This window comes from Rhagoletis pomonella, unplaced genomic scaffold (assembly GCF_013731165.1).
Source record: "Rhagoletis pomonella isolate Grant_MI unplaced genomic scaffold, Rhpom_1.0 Rhpom_scaffold_00007, whole genome shotgun sequence".
Classification (NCBI taxonomy): Eukaryota; Metazoa; Arthropoda; class Insecta; order Diptera; family Tephritidae; genus Rhagoletis; species Rhagoletis pomonella.
Window position 1 is genome coordinate 18,425,197 of NW_023458561.1, and position 11,724 is coordinate 18,436,920.

At 35.8% G+C, this 11,724-nt stretch overlaps 1 protein-coding gene across 4 annotated transcripts in view; it reads right to left on the reverse strand.

Annotated features, from left to right (window-relative positions):
• Nucleotides 1–771: 771 nt before the first annotated feature.
• Nucleotides 772–11,724, reverse strand: part of LOC118742403 (matrix metalloproteinase-2) — a 523,490-nt gene continuing 512,537 nt past the window's right edge. For all 4 annotated transcript variants that reach the window (XM_036474457.1, XM_036474455.1, XM_036474456.1 and 1 more), the window contains 3 exons: nucleotides 5,443–5,978; nucleotides 1,557–1,698; nucleotides 772–1,496 (listed from right to left, as the gene is read on the reverse strand). In XM_036474457.1, the coding sequence (XP_036330350.1) occupies nucleotides 928–1,496; nucleotides 1,557–1,698; nucleotides 5,443–5,978 (1,247 nt within the window). In that variant the 3' untranslated portion in view covers nucleotides 772–927. The remainder of the gene's footprint in view (nucleotides 1,497–1,556; nucleotides 1,699–5,442; nucleotides 5,979–11,724) is intronic.

The following is an 11,724-nucleotide window of genomic DNA, read 5'->3' on the forward strand; positions in this document are numbered from 1 at the left end:
CTATGGACGCTCATGAGGCATAGTCCAGAAAGCCTTTCTCCTCCTGTTGTGCTTCTGAACCAAGTTTCTACTCTACATAGTGAACTAAACGATCGCTCCACAGTCGCTGCTGTGCATGGAAAAGCACTCAAAATGGAAATACCCTTATTTATCGTTGTTAGATATTCGTTTTCTTCTATATATAGATCTAGATTCAATATGTTTCAAATATTCTTCGGACAAGTTCTTCGGAATGAGTTAACTTCCCATACCTAGGTCATAGATCTGTTGAAAATGCTTCGAGTTCTTTTGTACCTTTTCACTAGAACATTTAATCGTAAGAGAAACTCAAATAGGTGTTTCATTCAATTCTGTACCAATTCAATGCTTAACGCTGTGCTTACTTTATTGTATCATCGATGAAAAACGCAGGCTTTATGTGGAAACTGCGAGGATAGTTACGAATTCGATTACGCACAATCTAGTATTTTTTATTTATTGATTTTTCAAATTTTCCCCTTCCCTTTGTAGCTGCCTCCCCCCGCCGCTACCTGGCTACGCCCATGGTTGCTTATCTAAAGTGATGTTTATGTTGATGCTATCTATTGTCAAATTGTGACTCGAAAATCGTTAATCGTAGGTATATTGTATTTGCAGGATATATGAACGTACATATTTATGTATATGTATGTATGTGTATGTAAATTAAAGGAGAATAACAAAATTCGTTTATATTGAATGAAAAAAAGTTTCGCTTCTACTTAAAATATACTAAGTGGCTAGTTTTAGTTATATGTGTTTTAATACGAATTATTATTATTGCATACGTTTATGAATTCGAAATTAAGCCTAAATATGTAAGGTTTTTAAACCGAATGTCACATATTAGACATTTTGTGAAAACATGAGGATTCATTATTCTATCAAACGAGATGATGGCATTCTCAATCAGTCTATCGTCGCCAAAGCTGACCACCACCAACAAATTGCGGGTAGTAGCACATTCCATAAGAAAGCCCACCGCCCGGCGTGATTCCGAATACCGCTGATACCGCCGGTTAAAGCTGGATTTATTGTATCGTTTCGTTCAGAGATGAGGGGTGCCGTCCAAGTTTGTTCCTCATCGACTTCGTTGACTCGCCGCTGACAATTCATCCACTTGCGTGCACTGAGTTTTGGACGTGGATGCGCTACCTCCATTACATCGTCGTTGAATTCCCAGTAACCGTAGCCTTTGAAAAAGTATGTCTTACGATTGCTATACTGGAATGCAGCGTCTATGTTGTAACCTACTCCGCGCCATATGGACATATCTCGCGGGTAGTCCAGTTCAACTCTTCCGGTTTCGTCATCTAATCGCCAATATAAGGTGCCACTTGTAAAGTAGGTGCGGTTGTTATGGCCCCAAACGAATGCGGCATCTATGTGGGTCAATGACGGCGGCAGACCTAAAGAAGTGAGAGGTTGCGGGTAGCCCCGTACTAGCGTCACTGAATCGAAGACATAGTAATAGCGGCCTGAGATAAGCAAAGTCGATTATAAATAAATATAGACAAACCAGAAAATGTGAAACTTACCTATAAAGAATACAATTTTTCGATCTTGATTCTCATACACGGCGTCGATTTTGGTGTAGTTTTCGGGCAATTGGGTCCACAAGCGACGAGTTTCGGTTGGAAAGCCTTCATAAAGACCACGATCTCCAATGCGCCAAAGAAACTGGATGTAGATTAGAAATGTGAATAAGTGATAAGAATGCTACGTAAGTTTTAACATGCATACATATATCGTGTATTCCTTGTCAACCAGGTCCCCTAAATACATATTTTGAAAACGGATATTTTTTCAGCAAACTTTGCATAGATTGGCCCAAATTACACGAGGGGTTAAATTATCCGCGCAACAAAATTTCAACCAAATTACACGAATGTAGAAGATATGTGTATACATGAACAGAGGTTTGATTGTAAATGCATTTGTTGCTTGCATGTTGTTGGAGTTACCGTGTATTGATTTTGCAATTTTTGCGTATTTTTTACAACTCCCCTATTCCCATTTATACAAGAATGTGGTTTGCGCGTGTAATTTTTGCTCTCGTGTAATTTGACATGTGTTCTTTCATCTCAAATCTTTCCGGAACTACCTTTTTTTTGTTTCCAAATGGCGGACCACAATATCTCAGATGCTAAAAATCGAGCTTTTTTTGCTGACAGTCTCAGGCAGTATTTCCATACAAAGTACTATGTTCGACAATTTTTTTTATTACAACGCTTTTATCAACTTGCAATGTTGTTTGTCCAGATACCTTCGCTATAATCAAAGTTCCTATAAAAACTCTAGACATCAACCTCGTCGGTAGATATCATATCAAAGAACATACAGTTAGACACTAGAGGTAGATGTCTCCTCGCCGGAAATAGCTAAATATTGCGCTTAAAAATATGCACTACAAACGCTACAGTGGAAATGGACGACACGCCATTTTTTTAAATGAAATTAATTGTTGCTCGTATGTATGTACTAGAGATGTTTCGAATGTCATATTTTTCACATTTGCGAATGCGAATGTTAGGAATAACATTAAGAAAGCTGTAATCAACTTAAGTCATCGGTTTTATTACTTAAAATTTTTTTAGGTAAATCACTGGAACATTGAACGAGTCATAACCTATACAGTGTTTTATTCTAGAAGTCAAAGTTCAAAAGGGGCATATTTAACGCTCGTATTTATACTTTTTTTCGGATTCCAGTAATGGATACTGCGTTTTTTTTCAAAATACTGCATTTCGACTTTTTTGCTGCCTAAATTTTTTAATATACATACAGTGTTCGTGGAAACATTATGAAAATGCATGTAAGTGTATACTGTTGTGTAAAAAATAGGGACACGACATCTTGACCAGTTTTGACCATTTTCCTTTGGTTTGTTTAATGTTTCTAAATTTTTTATTAAGGTCTAGTTAATTATAAAATACTTAACACCATATAAATCGACATATCAAACGTTGTGGAGAAATTAAATAAATTGCACAACAACAAACTTTGTATTCATAATTTTTAGAAAAATTCAAAGTATGCAGTTGTGTGAGTTGATTTTTGGTTATTTTTTTGCCGAACGTGTTATTATTTTCTTCCATACAAAAGAAATTGTCGAACATATTATTTTAACCCACAATATTGTTGCCGTGCAACTTTTTAAATTTTTGCACAAAGTGAGAAATTTGGATTTACATGGCTTTTTCAGACATATCATTTTGTCTCGGGGTGTACGGTACACATCATATTTCATTTCATTTTCATTTCATTTTATTATAAAATATAACATTAGGACAATATAGTCCCAATGATATTTTATAGTACAACTGTAACTTATAATTAAGAATTAAAATATGTCAATGTTTAACATTAAGTAATATATAAGACAAAAAACAGGAACAACAAAAACTTACAAAACTCTATATATAGCGAGCCTCAGAGGAAAGGGTATAAGTTTGGATATGAAATAGCATTTTAACGAAAATAAGAATACAAAACACTCTTAAAGTTGCTTATGTTCAAACTATTACGAATATGAGATGGAATCGAGTTCCAGGTGCGAATAGCATTAACAAAAAATAGTCTTGCAGATGTTAGATAATTATAGTTGGGCACGATCAATTCCGTTAGGCGCGTAGATTTCGGGAAAGAGAATTTTTCAAACAGATAGCTAGGTTCCTTACCCATCATAAGGCGAAATAGAAAAACGCAATTTCTAGCCTTCAAGTAATCAGAAATACCGCATCCCAAGAGCAGCGATTTTCATTCAGATATATGATATACGATACGTATTTCGCCAACCCTAAAACATACCGCGTAACGTGATTGAATACCACATCAATTTTATGAGCAGATTGTGAGTCCAGCTTACTGTAGATTAATTCTGAGTAACATATTATAGGCAATATTAATTGAATGGCAGGAATTCCTTTATTTTATTCGAAAACTGTTTGAAAACGTAATGTAATGTAATGCTTTTATTTTTAATGGAGATACTGCGAAACGGGATTTCTTCGCAGTAACACACAGCTTTTTGTTCGAAAAAAGATACGAGCGTTAGGCATATTATATTTCAAAGTAAGTAATTGTGCTGCCATTTCTTCTATGAGGCGATTTCTTAGAGGCTCGTATATAAGTCCGGCTGCACTGAACAATTGCTCACTTGTAACGCTGACGGGTGGAGCGCTCAAATATTTGCGGACAAGATCTGTCAATTTGTCGTATTTTAGTTTAGTGTTCCATCAGTCGAGAGGATTTTCACCGAGAGGAGCTCGTTTTTCTTTAAGATAGGCCTTCAATTGAGCTTTAATTCCATATTTTTTAATGTCTCCAGATTCTACATTCGAGGCTTCGCTTTCGCTGGAGGAATTTAAAATTATTTCAAGGTTGCTTATAAAACTTTTAGCAGAACTTGGTGAAGGCCCATCAATGTTGCTTGATATACTACGTAACCGTTTAGCGCCTGAAGCTAAAAGCCGGTTATTGTCCGCACACTGGTTAGACAGACTTAGGGCTGATTACTCAATGTCTCGTTAAAAATAATCTTTGATTAAACATCGATATCGACGTTACCAACTCCCTGTTATATACATGCAGCCGAAGATGTCGATAACGATGTTCAACTGGAGATTAGTGTTTACCAGACTTTGAGTAACCGGCCCTTAGAGCCATTTCAACAATATTAGAGTGGACTCTCTGCCCATGTACACATTCGCATTCGCAAAACATTCGTATCATTTGATGTCAATGCGAATGTGTAAAATGATGCGATTCATTCGCATAACGAATGCGAATGCAAATATTCGCAACATCCCTGGTATGTGCACTCATATAAGCATGAGTGTATGTTGAAAGAGAATATAAAGTCTGATAAAATACAGTGCTTATGTATCGGAATTTCGTTGAATTATTGATCTGTTTACATCTTTGGTTTCGGTAGGGGTAAAATTTGCGAAGATGTAATGCATAGCCCAGCAAAAATTTTTGAAGACGAACACATGGTGTTTGTCTCAGTGGGTGAATTGGGTGGAGTGACTTGGGAATCACATGGGGTACGGGGGCCCTGTGTTGGTAAGCAGTTTAGGACCAGTTGGTAACTAGTTTTTGGGGAGCAGTTGGTATTCAGTAATATGTAATATCTATTGCAAAATTATATACATACAAGACTAAAAAGTAGAAAGTAAATCGACTGCTGAGTGAAAGATCGACCTATCTCGGCAGCCAGTTCGAAAACGCCCTATCTCAAAAAACTTTTCAAGAACGCCCTATTTCAGAATTTGGTTGAAGAACGCTCTATTACAGAATTCGTTAAAGATAATAATATTATGTGCAAAGTTTGGTGAAGAAATATCCGGTTTTGACATATGTATTTATGTTGGCAAGTTGACATGAAATCCACGATATGTACATTTGTATGACGAATATTACCTGTCCACGAAATATGAATATTTCGCGTCGAATGATGGAAATGGCATCATAACTGGTTTGACACGTGTCTGGCTTTAATTTTTTAGGCTTCGTTGGGTGACGACGCTGCGACCAATTTTTAGTTGGCCGTGGCGGCGAGTCGGTACGTGGTCTGTACGTGGTGGTAGTGGTACTGGTGGTTGCTGGCTCACGATTGCGATGATGTGGATTATAGGGATACTGCCGCCGTGGATAGTAGGGATCGTAGGATGGGTATTGTGGCTGTTGTGGATATTGTGGGTAGTAAACGAGAGGACGCCGCGTTGTGGTTGTTGTGGTGGGTGTAGTTTGTGGGCGTGGTTGTGGTTTAAATGGACCCCAGGTCTTTTCCTTAGCGCCGTACAATTGTTGAATGGCATAACGATCATCATCGGGTAGATTAATGTCTACATCATTATCGTGGTACCATGGGTACATAATGGCATTTTTGTCAGAAGAATGTCCTAGGCCCAAAGAATGTCCAAACTCATGAACTGCCACGCCGAGAAAATTTGTTGCTGAAAGTAAAACAAGATGTCGGACTTTAGTTTTTGAATAATTTATATGTATATACATATATACATAAATATGTACATATGTATGTATGCAGACTGTATAGATGTTTTGAAAACTATCCCCACACTTTTAATAATATAGAACAGTAGTTCCCAATCTTTTCCAACTGGCGATCCAGCTTTCCATATCGTAATAACTCCACGGTCCATCGGTTCAAATCGGTTAAAAATAAATTTCAAACCGCCTGGCAGAAAAAGTTTGGTTTTAGCCTTAATGCTTCCAAAATAAAATTTGTTGGCGATCGGATAAATTTAGTAGCAGCGCACAGCCGGGAAAGTATGAAAGTGCGCGAGATGTAGAAAAAAGAGGTGTTTTATTCCCGATCCCATAAACGAAATTTCCTATCTAGAAAGCTATCAAAGTCTAAAATCCGTTGAAAAATTAAAAAGTTGCAGAAATAATATCAGCCAAAGAAATTTATACGGTTTGGATATGATTACACCGTGCGACAAAACACAACAAAGATTCAAAACACACGAACCACTCAAGTGTTTTTAGTTTTTTTTTCTCTGACGTCAGGATTTTTTGAAAAGGACTTTCAAAAATATGATTAATCCAAAAAATTATTTAAAAAAATTCAGTGCAATGTGGAATAATAATATGGGTACCAAATGAAAGATTCACAAGGTCGGATAGGTTTTGAAAATGCCCATTTAATCAAATTTAATTTTTTTACGACGAAATTCGAGGATGTGGTCGATATACTAGTCCTCAGCATATTTATATAAATATATTTATTTATTTTTTTTTTTAATAAATAATGAAAAATTTCAAAATAGTATTTTTAATATTTACTCGTCGTTATGCACCAAAAATTTAATCTGTTTTAATTCTTCTACAAAATTTTATTTTTATGCTTTGAATCCAGCTCTTATGAAAAATCACAAGAAATATTTTTCATAATTTCTGTTGCTTTAAAAATCACTTGGCTTTTGAATTAAATTTTCTTAAGAGCTGCAAACTGATTTAAGAAATTTTGATAGAAGAAAATTTCTTTTCCATTTCTTGTGCGTTATTTTGAATTTTTCGTTTTTTTGAGGGCTGGAACCAGCCCATTATTCGATCCCCATATTGTGTTTCCACATTGCATAGAGTTTTTTTAAATTATTTTTTGTATTAATTGTATCTTTGATATTTCAAAGTCCTTTTAATAAAATCCTACGTCAGAGAGAGAAACTAAAAACGTATTATCCTTATTTTTGGCCCCTAGTTTCGCGAACACACATAGCACATAGTGCAGCGAATTAAAATTCAGCGGCTCCGCTGGCTTGGCCATGTCGTTCGGATGGACAGAAACGCTCCTGCTCTGAAAATATTCAACGCGGGCCGCGATGCTGGGAACAGAGGAAGAGGAAGGCCTCCTCTGCGTTGGAAAGGCCAGGTGGAGAAGGACTTGGCTTCACTTGGCATTTTCAATTGGCGTCAGTTAGCACAGAAGAGAAATGACTGGCGTGCTGTTTTGGACTCGGCCAAAATCGCTTAGGCGGTTACAGCGCCAAATAAGAAGAAGAAGAAGAAGTTTCGCGAATATATTAATTTTTTTCTGTGCAAAATTGACTGTTACTCGGTGTTACAGTTGAGAAAATTGTCATCATTTTACAAAAATTTAAAGATAAGACCGATGAGAGGCAGCCTGAACATTTTTGAAGTTCGCTAACATAACAAAAATGTTTTAAAGCTCAGTTATGCAAGACTTAGACTTGCCTTGACTTGACATGAAAATTGAATATCTGGCAATTGAGCAACGCGTGTATGTAGTTACCTAAATAAACAACTTCACTTAGAAACTTGGAGAACTATATATTTTGCTTTCTAAGTTAAATTTCTAACTGCAAGTTAATTTTTTGATAAAATACTTACAAATATGCCATACAAACGTGATTTTTTGTATAAATGTAATTCATCTGGCAATCGAAAAACAAACTTTCAAATCGTCGTTTAAAGTGCAAAACCGCGTATCAACTAAATGCAAAATCGCGTATCAGCAAAATTCAAAACCGCGTATGCGAAGTTAAAGAAATTATTTTCTAGAGCGTAAAAACACTCATATTTCAAAATGATTCTCTTTTTTATAAAGCAATCGCATTTCTGGCTGGTATATTTTAGGACGAATGGATAAGGATTGAGCCAAGAGCTTGTGTGAGCAAAACCAGTTTTTGGCAGCCAATGTCAGTTACGCGGTTTTGCAGAATGACGATACGCGGTTTCGTACTTTAAACGACGAAATACAGACAGAAAATAAAATAAAATCAATCAAGTCTAAGTCTTGCATAACCCAGCTTTAAGTCTGCCATTTTATTTGGTATTTGAGTTGCTCTGAAAATTCAAATTTTATAAAACAGCAAACTTCTTAAATAAATGATGGCCGACGAATTTTGACTGAACGGGTTTACCTTTAAATACTTGTTTCATGATTGTTATTAACAGGGAACGGAATTTTAGGACCTAAAAACCTATACAAAAGGCAAAATAAAATAGCAAAATAAGCAGGAAAAGGCACTAGAAATCGCAAAAAAGGCAAAATAAGGCACTAAAAAAGACAAAAGCCGAAAAATAACCAAAAAATACATTTATTTTAGAAATGTTTATTTTACAAGTGAAAAGAGAAAAACTATGAACTAGTTTCATTATATGAAACATTTTTACTTTGAATCTTTGACTATTTTCTTCTTTCGAGTATTTAATTCACAAAACTTTAATCTCTATAGTGTTAGTAATATTGAAGCACAAGATGCAGTTTGAACTTTTCCGGCATAATTTTCATTCGATTTTCGCAAAGAAGAGCCTTGAATGCACTAAACGTCCGCTCGACGTGAGTTGATACAAGTGACGCCCAATTTAAATATGGAACGTTTAAAACTTTCCTATCATCAAGAATAAAGGCCTTTTTCTTGACAATTTAAATTACAATTAAAAGTAGACAAGGCAAAAAAGGCAAATATCTTAAAAAAGGCAACATGAAATGTGTATATATGGAATCAGGGAAATCTATTCGTGTACGTACTTAATCGAGTATGCTCTATCTCTTTAGCCAAAGAAAAGGAAATTTCCATAAAATCCGTTCCCTGGTTATTACAATATATATCAATATGTAAAATTGCTGTTTTTAAGTAAGAATACAATCTCAATGTCAGGATTGAATGGAGATGTCATTAACCTTATGTTCTTCTTATCTTTTCTGATAGTTTATTCAATTGTTTCTGATAGTTTTTGGATCGATTCGCGACCCCCTTGAAATCTTCCGCGACCCACCGCACAATGTGGTAATTTTTGTCGATATTGGAGATTAATTCAAAAAATGAATTTCAAAGTACAAAGAAGTATTTAGTACCAAATGAAAGAAGATAAAATTATACGTCACTACAATATTTGCCCAAAAATTTACCGTTTTCTTGCAATATACTCTTAAAATTGACGCTTTTTCCTTTTTATGTGCGCAAAGTTATAAACGCTATTTAATATTTCATATTTCCAAGCTAGTTCTAAGTTTTCTTTAAAGATAAAACAAAAACGGCAATGAAAGCTTCTTCAGGTATTCAGGCAATACAAAGTGATTTTTTACTATATACGTATACATATAGTTGTAAAGTAGGTGAGATCAAGCAAAAGTGTTTTCGTTTACATATGCCTTGAACATTATAGTTGCATTCTGTGAAAAAAGTTGCGGAATGTCTGAGCACTTTTACAGTATATCAATTTATATAATATAATATAAAGAAAGCGATACTCTCCTCTCTCAATAAGTGAATTATTGACATAAATACATAAAATCAGCTGATGAATTTAGTTCTGTAGCTGAACAGTTTTAGATCTCGACACTTAACAAACTCCTGCATATCGTGACTCGGCACCAAAAATTTAAAATATTGGTTCCGTACGTCATGCGGACTGCGCCCCTCGTGCGGATGGGCGGGAATGGAGGGTAAAAACCGTTGGGATATTATATAAACCTGGTTTAAATTGAACAGCTGGCTGATATTCGACTGGCTAATCTTAGCTTAAACCAGCCTCGAGCGTTTGAACTAAGTTTAAACCACAGCCGTTCATTGAAAAACCGGCCCTTGGAATGGGGTTATTTATTTGTTTAATGATTTCTTTTGAAAGTAGTAAGTGTAAGTGATGATGTTGATGATGAAAATAATTATAATAATGATAGTTATGAAATTTAGATTGTAATTAATGATGAATATGATTTAAAAAAAAATTATCATTAATAAAAAAAATTATTTGTAAGAAAACAACCAAAGTTTCACTTTTTTCGCTCTTTGGTAATGTCATAAAAATCTTACCAAAAAAAATACTTCCCACTAAATTATTTTCGAATTTGTCTTTTTTTACTTTATTTGGTGCTAGTTATATAAATACATCAAAATATTTTAAATTAAATGTACGTATGAATTGATCTCGAGTTTCAATGTCGATTACCCCACTGTGCACCGGTTGGGAACCGACGATATAGAATGATTGTAAACGCTGTGCTTTATGTCACAAACAGCCAAATACACCGTGAACTAAAACTCCCTACCGTTGCTTCTAAAACTAAAAATGCGTCTTGGCGCACCAACAAAAAATTCATAGGAATAATGGGTTGTCATGTTGATATGAAAGGTATCGGGAGGAACTTGTGAACAGTGAAGTTTTAGTGGGGTGTTGATATTAGTGGATAACAGCATCCCGGTTTAGCTGTGTGATCTGCTGAATTTTCTTTTTCAATCCCCTCTTCCCGAAATCCTGGGTAAGTCACCGCCTCAAGTTAAACTCAAATCTAAATCTTTATTGAGCTACTTCAACTTTTTTATTCCGTCATGTATTTTGCCTATTGCTGGAAAACTATTACGAGTACACAAATTTAAAAAAAAAGTGAAATTTTTGAATTTGGTTTGAGGAGCGAAAGTTAGCCATTACCATGTTGTGGTTGCAACAGAAATACACGATAAATTTGCCATGTTGCCAACCAAATATTTAATGATTTATTGTTAAAAGCGGGAATAGAGCGAATACAAATATTATGCCGATTTCGGGACCAAAACGAACGCACGAACGGTAGCAACAGCTGCCCTATGCCTGCGGTCAACCAAAAACAGAACTGCAATAGGCGTCGATTATTGAATCTGTTGGTGCATTTTTTGTGGGTGGGATTGGGTTGCTAATTCGTTACTAGCCGCCACGGAGACGTGTTCGGTCATACGCCGCATGGCTCAGTGCTGTTTACGTGTATGTGCGAGTTCACCTACAAGCTGGCCTATCATACATTTATCAAGTAAATTAACCATTTTCGCAAATTAATTACATTAGTGACAATATACAGGGCGTGATGCGGTTTGGCGACCGTTGGCAGGCTGCCAAGCTTTGCTGTTATATTGTCACCATTGCCGGAAGTTGGGGTTAGCATTGCAGTAGCACTGTTGGCCATATTTGATGGCAGCATATGTTCTTGGTTGGTGATGAAGTGAATAGAAGTAATGGGTCAGTTGCTGCAAACCATGTTGTCGTAGATACATATGTGCGGCAACGCTGTTTGTTTGCGGTGCTAGTACGCTGTTACTATGCTGGGCGATACGCAATTTGCTTGCGGATAATTACCTCTGTGTAAACGCTCATATGTATCTATATACTTATGTGTACATACATGTTTGTGTGGATTATTGTGCACTTTAGTAAAGTATAATCTAATGCGTCCGCGAAAAA